Consider the following 16,704-nt stretch of genomic DNA (forward strand, 5'->3'; position numbering starts at 1 on the left):
GCAAAAGGACACCCAGTTGAGGTGTATGAAAACGTGACAAAAGGGATTATATGTTTTGTGGAAAGACATGGAGGGAGAGCAGCGGTTGGGTGGCGAGGTGGTGTCTTTGTGAGATTGTGGAGCGGCTTGACAGAGGGAAGAGGAGACCGGCAGAGGGGCAGGAGGTGGAGCTGTAGGTGTGATTGTCAGCAGTTCTCTAGCGTCTGCTGCTAATTGCCTTGACGAATGTCGTGCTATGGCAGCGAGCCAATGGATGAACTGCAATCAGTGTTTGTGTGAGCAAGCGTAAAGCACGTGCACGTTTGAGGGAAAGATAATTTGCGACCATGAGGGTGCTGCAAAGGGGCCATGACTGTGCCACTACATCTGCTCTGCTCAGGTAAATAGCAGCAATGATCATCACCTTCATCATCATTATTATTAAGCGTCCCATTTCCTCCACCCTCAAGATCATCACCGTCCTATTCATTGTTATCATCTTCATTACCACCATACAATGTGGAAATGTCACTCCTGTCTTACATTACATTATGAGCTATGGCCACGTGTGCATAGTAGGCCATAAGTCCAGCCAGAGGCACAATAAGGCAGCGCGTTGGCAAATATTGTGAATGTTTTCAAATCAAACGTTTAATCCATCCAGACTGAATCATGCTGTATTCATTTTAGCTCCGATTCTACTGCCTGGCAAGTATATGAAAAAGTATTAAGAAGTGATATGCAATGCCATCACCACCAATCCTGCACACACACACCACCTTGCACTTACACTAATAAACTTAGTTTCACAACCTTGCCAGTGTAGCAGGTGTTGCGGCTCCTCTTCAGCCCCTTCCCTCTCAAACGATCCAGCCCCCCCCCTCCTCCCATGGCAAAAAAATTAATCTCATCAACTACTAATCACAGCTATGCATTCTGGGATGGCTCTCCAGCAACAGAAGGGCTGGGTGAAAAACCAATTAGCTAAGCATTTTGGATCAAGCACAGTTAGTTGCACAAACAAAAGACACTCAACGTTCTACATATTCAAAGCACCCACACACACACACACACACACACTCAAACCTGACCGTGAAGGAAATTAATTTAGCTATAGAAATAGAAGTGCAATCAAACATTACGGTTCCCCTCTATCTCACCTACTAATAATGCAACAAAAAATACAAAGAGCGACAAGAGCGTTAGAAAGAGTTAGGGTGTGTGTGTGTGTGTGTGTGTGTGTGTGTGTGTGTGTGTGTGTGTGTGTGTGTGTGTGAGAGAGAGAGAGACACACAGAGAGAGCTGTTTCTCCTGGCTCGGCTATCCTTACCATCTGTGAGGGTTTGGAAGCACATCTTGCTGCTGTCTTTGCCAAAGCCAGCCACAGTCCGGGCCCGCACCTGTACCACATAGACTGTACCCGGTCTGAGGCCCTCAACGCGTGCAGTGTTAGTTTGGCTTCGCAAGATGGTGGAGTTAATCTCTGCATGGTCCTAAAAGGGGCAGCGAACACAGGGAGAGCAGGTTAAAGATGACTTACAGAGAAGATGTCTGCCAGAAGCTGTTTAACCGCACAGTTAAGAAAGACAAGACTCAGTGGTAGCAGCAGGAGTTTGACAGTGAGACAACAGACATACTTATCAAGCATTGTATATTAAGGATATATTATGAAGAACATGGACCAAATTTGGAGGAAATCAGTTAAGGCTTTATACTGTAGTTGTAAACCAGAAATACAGGAAATGTAGTTTACTTTTGATAAACATATACAGAGGACAGATGAAAACAGTAAATAAAGGGAAGAATAGATTAACAGATATGTTTATTTTTTACCATTCCTGATAAAGCGTTGGTCAGTTTGAACTTCAAATACACAGCAAGCATACACACATTAAAACACACACACACATGCAAGCAGACCACTCACACCAACACACTTTCCATTCATACAGTTACACACATACACATAATGGTAATTAAAGGTAATAATTTCTCGCAAATTACAAAGAGCAATAGCTTCTTCTGAACAGTAATAGAATTGCATTACATATTTGTCTCTTCAGATGTGCTTTATTAGGCAGTTTAATTACTGCAAGAAGTTTCAACATTACATCCTCGTGTTTTGTTGTCTGAAGTAGGTTGCTTTTTAAATATGATGGCAGGCCAGTTCCACCCACAGAAAAACATTTTATTTTTTCATTAAACGGAATGCTATTAAAATCCTCGGTGCAACTGCTGTTTGTCATAACATTCTACCTAGGTGTCTCCCCTCTTTTTATGCTCTGTTTTAATATTTGAACATATGTTTAGATCCTCTCAAAAGTCTTATTTCCACATGCATTTATGTATGCATACATATAGCCATCCATTATCCAATGTAGATGAGCATGGCACCTGCCCTCCAGATCCTGTATCTCAGTCTCTCTCTCTCCAGGCTCAAGAGAGCCAGTCTGCTGCAGTGTAGTTTGGGGTTTGCTGGAGGTATCTGATACAGGGGATCAGTAATTGCTTAGGCCTGTCACCTTCCTATAACCCAGAGTGAATATGACAGCCAGAAAATAAGATTGCACCTACATTACACCCACCACTGCAGGCTGCTGATAGCTAGATGCAGACAAACTGTACAGAGGGAGGGAGGGGCAATTGAAAGTAAAGGGGCAAAATTCCCTGTGTCAGTGTAACAGCGTAAATAGAGGCAGGCTGTGTTTTGTTTTGGTAAACAAACTGTTGTTTAATGCTGGATTACGTCTTATAATACACGTATGACTGCTCTGAGAAAATATGAATAACAAATCTGTGTAGTGTGGAAAAGGTAGATAGGCAAGGAGGAAGCAAGGGAGGGAGGGGGGAGGAGGAGGATGAAGAAAATGATGGCAGGAAGCGATAAGAAACTCGAGGCAGAAGCAACCCACATCGAAATCCTTATCCAATCTGATTGGTGTAATTGAATCATTCCGGTTGCTCCGTCATTGAGCAGACGAAGCAACCCCACATAATGATGTGTGCAATCACATTAGCTCTTATTGGACACTCTGGGCTTGATGAAGACAAATGTTTGGGCTTGGGATGGTAGAGCATCGCACCAACAGGCTTTCATTCTATCTCTGAAAGGATAGAGATGTTTATAAATGGAATGCTGAATGTAACAGAGTTAGAGAGTTTAATCATCTCGCAGACCTTTTGTGCATTAGATCACACAATCTGTCATTTCTCCAACGTGCTGCGGACAAATACTCAAAAGAATTCTGAATCTTGACTTTAAAGAGGCAGCTTGTGCATTTGAAAGAGATGCAGATGACATGAAGCCCCATGACAGACTGGAAGCATAGTCACCTATTCATCTGGTATAAGACATGGTTGAGTGCACATGGACCACTTGGGGTCAGGACTTCTACTTCTGCTATCAGTCTTCCTGCATTTCTCAGGGCCACACCCCCATCTGTTGAATTTGAATGGGGGACAGGTGAGCAGACAGATGGCAGACTGCCAATGGGGGAGAATCCCTTGAGTCAACACCAGGTAGGAATGGCCCTTTCATGCTGCCAGTCAAGTAGGAATTATGTGACACACACATACACACCCACATCTGCCACTTAAAAATGAGCTGGCATTTGGCACTACAGCAGGTTAGGGGATAGCCAATAAAAGGCCATGCCCAGAGGGACTTCCAGCCATGAGAGGTCCTCTCCTGCTGCCAGTCAAATGGGGATTATGAGGACCACACCCCAACTCGCTAAATAAAAACAGAGTTGCAGGTGGGATGGCAGATGGCAGAGCAGCCAATCATACGCATTGCCAGGGGTGACAGACAGGAAGCGCCGCAGGGAGTTTGGTCTCTGTAGCATTCAGTAAAATCACTAAGACAAACTTAGAAAGAATGGTCTTCCTAATATATATTGTTAGTAGGTTAACGTCTCAAGGTGTGCAATGACCTACTCACACTACATAACTACTTGGACTTTGAACCACATTGAACTGGGCCCATTTTAAAGGTTTGACAACATTTACAAGATGCACTACATTAGCACTGGATCCATTCTAATCATATTGCTGGAAGTCCAATGCTTGTATTTCCTTCTTGTTAAAACTTTCAAATAATTTTTTTGTAATTGCAAATTTCTTACCAATTGTCATTGAGATGCTTTTTTGTTGTTGTGTTTTTTGAAGGGGGGGGGGGTTCCAGTCAAAAACCATTACTGTTATAGATACACCAAGATATTATATGTGATATTGGACTATAAAAATAACCTGACTTGATATGAAGTGTGTGTGTGTGTGTGTGTGTGTGTGTGTGTGTGTGTGTGTGTGTGTGTGTGTGTGTGTGTGTTTTTTTTTTTTTTTCAAAAAATGCCAACCACCCAATATGGACAACATGGCCGCCTGGCAAAGACTGACATTGTGGATACCATGTGTCCTCTTCACAGGCTCACACACATGCACGCATGAAAATACACTGACACACACACACACACACACACACACACACACACACACACACACACACACACACACACACACACACACACACACACATAGGGAAAGGGAGGAGGGGAGTGTATAAAGAAGTACATTCTAACACTGTGTTTGTAAATTGGTAATGAAAGAAAAAAACTGTCTCCCATTAATGGTAAAATTACAATCTATTGCCTACGGTAAAACATAAATAAAGGGGGAGAAATATGGGCTTACAATTTAGATCTCAGAGACTAGATAGGTCCTATTACCAAATGCAAAAAAATACCATTATCTCATGAGTTGTCTCATGAAAATGGTAATTATTTTGCATGGAAATACAATGGTGATAAAAATCCGATATTAAAGACCATTTAAGCCGCTTAATCATTTTGGGAAATAAAAAAACTAAAATAATGCACAAACAAATTCTATCACAATACGGCAACAAAATAAAAAAATAAAAAGATTTCCCACCCGAACACGTTAGCATGCTAAGAGATAGGTGAGAAGGATAATCGTATCTACACTATAATTGAATGGGAAATGTATTTGCTTCAGCACTTTCAGTTAGTTTTTCTTGTTCTTTGCAGCCACCTCCTTTTGAGATGACTCTTAGTATGCGTTCTGTTCACCTGGAGACTAACAAGGAGGTCTGAGCGGGTGGAGAGGGGGACATGTGAAAACCCTTGCTGGGGGACCGAGGGAGTGCTGCACAAGTCCTGCTTTTCACAGGTTATATTACAAATCTAAACTTGTCCGTACATCTGTGTGTGTCACCAAAAGTGTTGTGGTCGACGCTGAAGGCTGGCAGGGAGAGAAGAAAAGAATAATAAATACTTTATCCTGGCTTCTCTTCTAAGGAATTGCTAATTGTATGTAAAGTACAATGGGGATTTCAGAGTGTCAAAAATGCAGATGGTGCTACGACCAGCATGCTGCAGATCCCGGTGACATGCTGTAAACTTGTATTTGCTCCTGACTTTCCCACATTGCTGCATGACTTGCTATCATCCAGAATTGATGCACCTGAACTACTGCTGACACTCACACACAAACACTGACACAAGCTTACACACACATGCACACACCTGCTTTCTGACACCAACACACACACACAGAGCCATCAGTTACCAGCGCCAGTGGCTGCTCTGCTCCAGCCTTAATGGAAGGCCTGACCTCCGCTATGCTGAGTTATTTCCACCCTCCCCAAATTTTCAGGCAACAGGAGGAAAGAGGGTATGAGAAAAATAGAGCAACAGGGAGCATGGGATTTTACTTTTTCAGTGTAAAACTTTAATTCATTTCATTTTGCTTCCCAATTTACAGGGTCCAAGGACCACTTACTCTGTAATGAGAAGATGGGTTGAGAAAGGGAGTGAAGTCTGTTGAGAGGACAGCCTCCTGCACTCACTACAGCTTTTAGGTGAAACTGTAAAAATGCAATCTTTTTTAAGTCATATCCCTTTCCGAGGTCAATGCCTAACCCCAACCAATCGGGCTGCTTCGTAGGGCGGGCCTTTCCTAGAAGTTACGTTGGTTCCATAATAATATAATATGTTCAACATTACCAACCCTGCCTTTAAGCAAAGAAAAACAATTTGAATGTTGTTTTATGATTACACTGATTTATTATTCAACACAGAGTGTGGCAATGCCATGCTGCTGGAGAAGTCGCTCTGGTAAATGGGTATGGGGAGCTTCATGTGAGACAGAGTGTACAGAGAGACAGTTTACTGCTGTGCTAAGGACTAGCTGACTGTGCCAGGCACGCTGAGACAATCAACTCCAGAATCCTAACAGTGTGACTACTCTCAGATTAATGCAAGCATTGGGAAGATGCATAAAGAAGAATGTGAGTATAGCAAGGCCATTTTTATATAAAAAAGCTCATTTTTTATGACTGTATTACCCAGCCTATAAGTTACCTAATAGTGCTGGGTAAAGCTGGGATTGTGTGATAGACATGGTCTGAGACATCCCTCCATAATTGCCTTTTATGACAAAAAGGTCACATCACCACTTTACGGCTGCGCGAAACTTCCAGATTTTGTAGACCTCTCAAGCATTCAGAGAAACAATGGAGAGCTGGTAGGACTGACCTCGATAGAATGCAATTTAATTCCCTGCTCTTCCATGTGCAACAAGCAGGCTAAACATGCATGGAAGTAACCCAAGCTAACCTGTGTGACACTGAGAATGTATGCCCACTTTTCATCATGCATGTTTATAATACATTTGAACTGGTATGGAAATTACACACATGGCATTAGCTTTGTCACCATCTGTTTGTTTTTTCTTCTGAGGGTTGGTGCTTAATCAGGCACAAAAACACATCAGCACTTTGGACATCAGTTGCTGGCTGAGGAAAAGTCTGTTTAGAGCCTATAAAAAGCCCCATCAGATCCAAAATACAGAGTGTCAAGGGAGGACCACCAGTGTGGCAATCTCATCTCCACAGCCTAGTGTGGCGCAAAGCAATCACTCTGACTCACCTTCTGTGTCTAACTCAGACGGTGGTACATTTTCTAGATAGAAAACACGTACACGGCAATATGAAAGTACATTAAGGCAGAGGTAGACAACATAGAGTGCACATAGAGTCACATGAATCATCCTGTCGCAATTAGCAATTTTGTCCTTGTTAATTCACTAATTTGTGATTAAGCCGTGCTCATCTATTTGTGTGGAAACATGCTACATAAACATCAATAGGATTAGGTTTCATTGATATTCGTGAGCTAATGGGAGGCTGTATAAGGTTTATTTACACGACACTAAGCTGTCTGGCAGATAAGGTTTCTCAGGGCTATGGCAATCGGATTCAATTTCATGACCTGTGCAATGCCAGAGGGGGAAACGGCAAGAAATGCAGCTATTATTGAATAACTGAGTTTCCAACTGCAAACAATTTAAAAACATGATTGTTGTTCTCTCTGATAGAAAATGCTAAATGACATGACAAACACTATTTCTAAGGTGGAGCTGTGAATATTGATCCACGAACCATAGCCAAAATGAGATGGTGTAAAATAAATAACTAAACAGGAAAAGAAAAACATTTATAAAACTCTATTGATTTTTGTCTGTTATTTGGAGAGCGGAACATGGGTGAAGATGCACCAAGTCTCGCAAAAGTCTTAGTTCGAGATGACAAAGACTGAGGGAAAACAACGTGCATGACCAACTTTGCTATAACTATCGATCAGCTTTAGGAGAACAAACAAGGGCCCAAACAAAAAGCTAGAGTCTCCGATCTCTGGGTATCATTATATCCAAGGCCTTGGGAAAAGCCTACAGGTCAATACTGGAGCAGCATAGGCGCTGTGGGGTAGGGCTGGAGACTTAATAAAGCAGACGTATTGTGTGTGAGCAGACGGGTCGATGTGACTCCCCCCCAGACGCAATGCATTTTCACAGCGGGACAGGTTGCTGCACTGTGCAGAGTGGGCCTGGAGCAGAGGTCAACCTATTCACTTCATCAGCAGTAGAAACCAAAGAACAGTGGGAGAGATGGAGTGAACGCAGTGAAAGAACAAATTATCAACCCAGGGGACTCTGCTCATGGATATCAGTGAGGGCTTTGATTTTTTTGGGGGCTTTACATGCAGTTTGCTGTGCATGTGCAGAGTAGGAGACACCACTTTGTATCTGAAATATGTAGCACTTCACACATATAATTATACACTTACAGTATACCGTATATGCTGTCAGACAGAAACATGTAAATTCATGCATTTTCACACACCCACTTGTCTTACCTTCTCGTAGTAGCGCAGCTCATAGTCCAGGATGATGCCATTGGGCTGTTCTGGTTGTGGCCAAGACAGTGTGAAGCTATTCATGGTGGAGCTGATCTGGTGCATGATGGGAACTATGGAGGGAGCTGTAGGACACAGAAAGAGTAACACAAAATCAATACATTTCTAGAATAACTTATTCAGCCCAAACGGATGGTAAAAAAAAAAAGAAAAAAAGAAGATTGCTCAGCTATATTCCCTCAGCCACAAGGTGAGAGTTTAGATCATGTGTGCTGCTTGCCAGGCAATTCATTTTAACTTTAAACATGAACATGTGGAACTGTGGCCCTGCGTAGCCACATTGATTGTTTACTTTAGATTCAAAATTGGTATATCAAGCCAGCTTTGGGACAACCACTTTATTATCTGCCTAATATTCATTTAACAAGTTTTATGACTTTCAGGAAAGATGTTGCATATTTAAAAAAAAAAGAATGTACAATTGCAACACTTATCCCATGTTTGAACCTAGAATAAATAATCATCAGCTATCAGTACTCAGCACAGAGTTCAAGTTTAAGCAACTGCCACTCTCATCAGTACTCAGCTAGCAAGCTGAGTCAGGCCAATCAGAGCTTCACTCAGCCATATTCTGGCACTGCAGGACCAAATATGTGCTGGCCTTGGCCAAAATAAGGCTGCCAGATTTGGCAAAAAAGTGATAGTGTGGACTTGGGCTGATTGTCAGCCCTAGTTAGCAGGACTCCAGCTACCTTAGCGCCAAAATGATCAGTCACCCTGAGTCTGGCCTGAGTCCAGCAACCAATTGTGTTGGATTTAGTCCGCTGTTGGGCTGAGTAATTTGGGCTACTTGGGCAGAATATAGGAGCACTAAGTGTGGCATCCACAGGATGCATTGGATGCAGTAATTAAGTTCCAAAGCTTTTTATGAATTCCAAAAGTGGCAGTTGGTCCATGTTTTAAATTTGAAACAAAGGTCAACATTTGGCTATGCTAAACAACATGATGTAATGTTGTTTAATAATGACTGCCATTGTTTTGTTAAAATATGAGTATGGCAGGAAAGAAAACAAGTCATTTGTTATTTATACAAAACTCTGTCTGAACATAAGTAATTCACTAATGTACTGTAATTGCTTTTTATAGTAAGTCATGCAGTCATATAAATAGCTTAACTGGGCTTTTGTGATTCAGTAATATCATTTACCTACAAGTACACAAACCTTGTAGGCATGCATCTAACTTTACAGTATAATGCACAGTACAACAGAAATGTATTCATCAGAATAGCATGTAGAAGGTCATATTAAATTGCTCTGATTCAGGAGCCATTCAGTTAGACATTAGTTCAGGAATGAATGTTAAAATGAAATGGGCAAACTAACATGAAGAGAAGAGGTTTGTCTGATTTGCTGATCTAGACGTAACTTGACAAAAATGACACAAAACTGATTGTGTTATAGAGTCTTACAGTAGGCAGCAATTGCTGATTTCAGTGCAAATGATGTCATGGTGAGACATGTAAATTAGTACAGTGGCAGGAAAGAAATTATGCTTGCATCCAATAAAACTGCCACTTCGCAGGCACAAGCAGAGTGCACTGGATCTTCAAGAAAACAAGCACCCTAAGTTTTTATATACTCTTTATAAAACTATTCTCACAAAAATTACATTCGGTGAGCCAAGCTGTGTATGAACCACATTATTCAGTAAACAAAGCCCATTGGAATCAAATAGGTCTAATATTGTGATCGTCCTGCCCCAGCTGCAGTCTATTCCATGGGTCTCAAACTCACGGCCAGGGGGCCAATTGAGGCCCGCGGGATGATATTTTGTGGCCCCCTACTTGACATCAAAGTTTAGTGTTAGTGTGGCCCGCGCGTTGTTCTGAAACGCACCTTTTTGCTGAGTCGTTGCTGGTGTCACTTACAGTCTCCTGACAGCGGCGTTTGTTGTCAACAGTTCTCAAACTAGCCAACTGGGAAGTACCTGGGCAAGTATCAACGTTAGTCATTTGGTTGACACGTGTTCCGGAGTGACGGAAAATATATGCCATATATGTTCCAGTCATGTCTCTCTCAAAACGTGCCGTGAAGAGAAAGGTTGGCGACGAGCACGGGCAATTTCAGGGAAAGCAGGAGACGGAATATTTTTCTGTCGAGCACAGGGGCACCCCTACATGTCTCATATGCACAGAGAAAGTTGCAGTGTACAAGGGATATAACATCATACTTGATGCGGCCCAGCCTGACCCAGACTCTACCTTCAGCGGCCCCCAGGTAAGTTGAGTTTGAGACCCCTGGACTATTCCATCCTTCAGCAGTACCTGCATGCACACACATGGGCAGCCAATTAACCCAGACACTCTGCAATTTCCTGCTCATTCCATCGGTTTTGTCTTCTGCCCTGTCATCCCTCCATCGTCCCTGTTCCTCGTCGTTCTTCACATGCCGCTCAGAGCTTGTGTTATTGGACATGAGGAAGACATCATGCTCGATAATAAAACTGTCTGTACATATATGCATGTGTTTGTTTCTGTGTGTGGTTCCACATCTTTACATTTCAGTTTGACAGAAGTGCAACTGCCTGTCTTTAATGTAGGCATTATTAAGGCCTAAGTCACAATGCCTTGTTGCAACACTGCATGTTTCTTACTCACGTCTAACAAGACCTGTGTCTGAACCAGTGCAGCATGTAATCATCTGAAAGTCTAGGTATTTGTTTTGGCTACAGGTCTGAAATAAAATGAATTGAACTGAAATTGAGCCTAATTTACTATCAGAACAGATATCACCTGTCACATGCCATTTCAGTCCATCTACCTGTCTGTTTTGCTATGATACCTTGGCAGATTTCCTCACTGTTGACATTTAACAAATCTGCGGATGTGTCACTGCTGACAGTAGCGTCAAGGTAGTTGAGCTGCACAGATTTTCTCATCTTTCCCTGGTGCTGATATTCACTTTTTCTGTATCTATTTGTTATGATAACATGTGTAGCAACGTGACAAGTTCTTAAAGGTCCTATGACATGCTGCTTTTTGGATGTTTTTATATAGACCTTAGTGGTCCCCTAATACTATATCTGAAGTCTCTTTTATATAGGCCTTAGTGGTCCCCTAATACTGTATCTGAAGTCTCTTTTATATAGGCCTTAGTGGTCCCCTAATACTGTATCTGAAGTCTCTTTTATATAGGCCTTAGTGGTCCCCTAATACTGTATCTGAAGTCTCTTTTATATAGGCCTTAGTGGTCCCCTAATACTGTATCTGAAGTCTCTTTTATATAGGCCTTAGTGGTCCCCCTAATACTGTATCTGAAGTCTCTTTTATATAGGCCTTAGTGGTCCCCTAATACTGTATCTGAAGTCTCTTTTATATAGTCCTTAGTGGTCCCCTAATACTGTATCTGAAGTCTCTTTTATATAGGCCTTAGTGGTCCCCTAATACTGTATCTGAAGTCTCTTTTATATAGTCGTTAGTGGTCCCTTAATACTGTATCTGAAGTCTCTTTTATATAGGCCTTAGTGGTCCCCTAATACTGTATCTGAAGTCTCTTTTATATAGGCCTTAGTGGTCCCCTAATACTGTATCTGAAGTCTCTTTTATATAGTCCTTAGTGGTCCCCTAATACTGTATCTGAAGTCTCTTTTATATAGGCCTTAGTGGTCCCCTAATACTGTATCTGAAGTCTCTTTTATATAGGCCTTAGTGGTCCCCTAATACTGTATCTGAAGTCTCTTTTATATAGTCCTTAGTGGTCCCCTAATACTGTATCTGAAGTCTCTTTTATATAGTCCTTAGTGGTCCCTTAATACTGTATCTGAAGTCTCTTTTATATAGGCCTTAGTGGTCCCCTAATACTGTATCTGAAGTCTCTTTTATATAGGCTTTAGTGGTTCCCTAATACTATATCTGAAGTCTCTTTTATATAGACCTTAGTGGTCCCCTAATACTGTATCTGAAGTCTCTTTTATATAGGCCTTAGTGGTCCCCTAATACTGTATCTGAAGTCTCTTTCCCGAAATTCAGCCTTGGTGCAGAATTACAGCCACTAGAGCCAGTCCCACAATGAGCTTTCCTTAGGATGTGCCATTTCTGTGTCTGTAGCTTTAAATGCAATTGAGGAGGCGAGAGGGGGGGCAAGGTGGAGGGTTGGGGTGTGGCCTTGACCAACTGCCATGCTTCGCTTGTTTTCAAGCCATGATGTCTCTCTCTTTCTCATGGGCGGGCCAAATTCTCTGGGCGGGCAAAGCAGAGAAAGGGGAGGTAACCTTCCTCCTTACGACGTCATAAGGAGGAGATTCCAGATCAGCCCATCTGAGCTTTCATTTTCTCAAAGGCAGAGCAGGATACCCAGGGCTCGGTTTAAACCTATCGCCATTTTTAGCCACTGGGGGACCATAGGCAGGCTGGGGGAACTCACATTAATGTTAAAAAAAACTCATAAAGTGACATTTTCATGCCATGGGACCTTTAAATGTCATGGACAGTGCTGGCTTGGCCAATAGCAGGTACGGGAGTTTCTAAAAAGCTGCACACTTCAACTGATTATACACTTCCCAGGGATTATGTGGATCACTGTTAATCAAGTTAAAGGTTCTGGATGTATTTTGTCTTTTCAACTGTCAAATGTTATTTTTTCTCCCCTCTGTTTATTCTAAACAAACCACTGTTAATAAAATAAGATAAGATAAAAAAAAAAATACAATGTACCATTATCTGTTTAGCAGAGGATTTTTCAGTGGGTTTGAAGGCTCTGCAAACTTTTGTTTTTTGAAAAAATGTTTCCATCGTCTTCTTACTGTAAATTATGGGGTCCTACATGAACACAGTATTTTCAGTTTTACAGTTTTACTAATTGCACTACAGAGTAGCTGTATTTGTTTTTCTCTGTGCTCTTATTACCAGTTAGGATGTTTTTTCCTAATTTGAATGTGGTTGTTGCCATTTTCTGGGGCTTTAGGTATAATCCTTAGTATGAATAAATCAATCTAGAGATAGTGACGGCAATTTGTTAATAAAAATGTCACAAAAATAAATAAATAAAAAATAGAAATTACTCCGCTTTTATGTACAAATTAAATCTCTTTAATGACACGTGAATATTCCCCCGTATCTATTGTATGATCACAAACTCCTCCAAGATGCTAAGATAAACTCTGAACAAAGTTCAAAGATGAATCCAACCCAACGTACTCATCAAACTAATTTGTGAACATACAAGTAAGCTTGATTAAAAATGGATTCTACGGCTGCTCATATTAGGCTCAAAGCCTTGGTGTTTGTATACAGTGCTGGAAAGGAAAGGAATCTCCGCCCCCATGTCTGCAGGCATAAGTACAGCCCCACACAAGCTTTACATTTTGTGCCTATCAGCCTCTTGGCTCTGGGCCTGCTCGCTGCTGAGGCCTAGTCATTGCTCCACCTGGCCTCCCTCTCACCATTTTTCTGAATAACTCCTGAGCAAATGGCACCCTATCTCAACTAAATGATCCCTTTTATCAGACAAGGAGTCATTAAGGAAATGGCTTATTTTATTTCTTTTCCTTCCTCTTTGTACTTCAGCCTAGCATAACTGCTCAATGGCCACAGGAGTTCTGAAAGGAGAAAAGCTCCTGACATTTGATGTTGGTGGCTTGCAAATCAAGTTTTGTAGGAAAGACGGATTGTTCTACAGTTTTGATTAGAGTTAAGTATTTCTTGATCCAAGTGTCAGATAATAACCTAAATTTGAAACGGAGCTCACTCATTTGTTTACAGTTAACTGTAAACAAATAAGTGAGCTCTGTTTATCCTGTCAGTGCGACTGGATTCTGTTACGTCTCTCACCTCCTGCCTTCCCTCCCTCCTTCTCTTCCTCTCACTCGTTCTCTCTCTCTCTCTCCCATACCCTAGACAGAGAGTGTGAGGGGCTAAGATCCACCTCGTTGCACTTCAGCCTCTCTGCCTCTCAGGCTGGTTCACGCTCCACTGACCAGGGCTAGGGCTGCCTGGGCCGCATTATCAATTACCGGCCACAGGCACACACTGTTCCTGACAGACCCAGGGGAGGGGCACTCCACACACAAATTCCTGCAGTGGAAAAAGGGGCTAAGGAGGAGAGGTATTTTCACAGCCCCGAGTCCTAGTCCCAACTCAAGTCATGCATTCAGGCGCACAGAGAGGAAAAACATAAATTTTTACCACGTATATTTTTAATGCACGTTTATAAGTGCTAAGCATCTAGTGTCTAAATGCGTGCTCCCTCAATCACCACCCACATCTCCGATTTTTTCAGCGATTCAAATAGGTCTGGTGTTCTTTGATGGCTTCTAACCCCATTTGGAGTAACAACCGAGCCAATCAGAGCTTCGTAGGTGAGATTGAGGATTGAGACATCTGCTCTGTGCCAGAGAAACTCCTACATCTCATGCAACATTGTTTTTTTTGCATAACTATCATGCAGTAGGCATATTTAATCAACATGTTCTCCTTGTGAGTGCTACTAAAGTTCTGATGTCAATTGAAAATGACGACGGCAGGAATGATATGTCAGTTACTACTCATCGGTTGAGGCAAAGGTAACCCTAGCGAACATGAACATGAACATGAACTGTCAAACTTAACTTTGACAAAACGGCAATTGGGTTTGGTTATTAGGCTAGCAAGTGTCGGTTGTAAATATTTGATAATAAAATTCTATCTTTAAACACAAATTCTAACTACCCTCCCTAAAGGATGTGTCCCACTGGACAGACAGTGGCCGTGTTTTCGAGAGGAAAAGCAGAGAGAGCGAAATAAAGAGTGTGTGCACATGTATGTGTGTCTGTGTGTCCTAGTAGCATACTGTATGTGTGAAGAGCCTGTCGGAGACAATGTGTTGTGCCTGTATGAGGGTGAGGTTCAGCCCAATGAAGCACCGCTGTCCCCCCCCAACTGCGTCCCCCACTGTCACCCTGGGACGATGATGCTGACAGTGATTGGTGACTGTGTCCTGCACTCCTTTCTCCTCCCTCCATCCCTCCCATCCCTTGCTCCTGTGCTCCACTTTTATCTGGCCCCACTTGCAGCCCCTGGCTTTTAATGCAGAGCTTGGCTCACCATTAATCAAAGTCAAAGCCTCCCAGTGTCTGGCTGAGACAGAGAGGAAGTGAGAGAAAAGGAGAGGAGAGACAGAGAGAGAGAGAGAGAAGAGGTGAGAGGGGGTTTGAAAGAACGTGACGAAAGAGTGAAAAGCCTCTTTACCTTTGTACGATTAATTTACTTTGGAATACAGATGAGTGTGGAGCATCATTTTACATGTCTGGCACAGACCTGAGCAGCTGTTTCCATTATTGTTACTTCTGTGTGCAGATACCATCATTCATATGGTATGGTGAGGGGTAAGCATATCAAATGTGCTGTTCTACATCTTAAAAGAGCACTCCAGTGATTTTAGTATCACACTTCCATAGAGTTGGGAGACTCATGAGAGACAAATTATAAAGAATGATCAAACACAGATGCAGACCTATCCATACTTTGTCCCTTATATGGTAAAGCTCCAAAGAGAAGACATTATACAACTGTTTTCACAGGCATGAGAAGTACTCCCCATTACTAAAAAAACTGAACTTGCTGTATAAATTGGTAGTGCCCTTTTAAAGTAAAAATGGTTCCATCCCAAAATGAGCATAAATGTTTAACGTCTCTATTTCTGTCTCTCCTTTAACTGTGTTCTTTCTCTCATTGTGAGATTCCCGGGAAAGACTAACTGCAGCAGTCATCTGGAAGTTCCTGCTCTACCTCAGTTACTTTCAGTGAAATGATTGGACAGAAAGTTTGAACTATAATTGGTCAGATGATCTTGCACCAAATTCCCATTCAACTCTGTGTACAGAAAAAAAAAAAAACAGTGCGCAAAATACATATGGCCACATTCAAAACCACATACTGTATACGAGCCGAGTTGTTCTCTCTCTTTATTGCACTTGAGGTTTGTGCTTTAAGATGCTGGCACACAACTGAACCATGCAGTCTCCTAATAGGGGCTCAGTGTCTCAGATGCGGAGAGCAGCCTATAGTCATGTGCTGTGCCTCTGTCAAAGGCATAGGTTTAACTACTACCCTCCCTATTAGCAGGGGCTCAGACGGCCAAGCCAGCCATGACTACATGGTAATGGGCCTCCCTAAAACATCATAAAGAGGGATCAGTTCAGCACCATGGATTTCTGTCAAGAAACCATGGTTGGAATTATTTTAAATAACACATTATACGTGGAGGATTCTGAAGTGAACTCTATGTCCACTGCATGAGCATACTTTCACATAGACATAAAACACACACACTCTTCCTAGAGTCACTTAATACACTACATGAAGACATCAGAATTGACGAGAAAGCTCAGTAGCATTCAAGCCTGCACTTTTATTTTTGCCTGCAGCTAATACCTCTCTTTCTGGGTCCATGGACAGGATCCAACATTTATGAGAACAGGCATCAAATGAAATAAAAATGGCACCTGGAGAGAGCCCAAAGAACCATCTAAGATG

The 16,704-nt window shown here is 42.1% G+C and overlaps 1 protein-coding gene across 3 annotated transcripts in view; it reads right to left on the reverse strand.

Moving 5' to 3' along the window:
• The window catches only part of ephb1 (EPH receptor B1), a 165,082-nt gene that overhangs the window by 33,043 nt on the left and 115,335 nt on the right, over nucleotides 1-16,704 (reverse strand). For all 3 annotated transcript variants that reach the window (XM_078263726.1, XM_078263725.1, XM_078263723.1), the window contains 2 exons: nucleotides 8,193-8,317; nucleotides 1,310-1,472 (listed from right to left, as the gene is read on the reverse strand). In XM_078263726.1, coding sequence (XP_078119852.1) covers nucleotides 1,310-1,472; nucleotides 8,193-8,317 — 288 coding nt within the window. The remainder of the gene's footprint in view (nucleotides 1-1,309; nucleotides 1,473-8,192; nucleotides 8,318-16,704) is intronic.

Source organism: Sander vitreus, chromosome 12 (genome assembly GCF_031162955.1).
Source record: "Sander vitreus isolate 19-12246 chromosome 12, sanVit1, whole genome shotgun sequence".
NCBI classification, from domain to species: domain Eukaryota; kingdom Metazoa; phylum Chordata; class Actinopteri; order Perciformes; family Percidae; genus Sander; species Sander vitreus.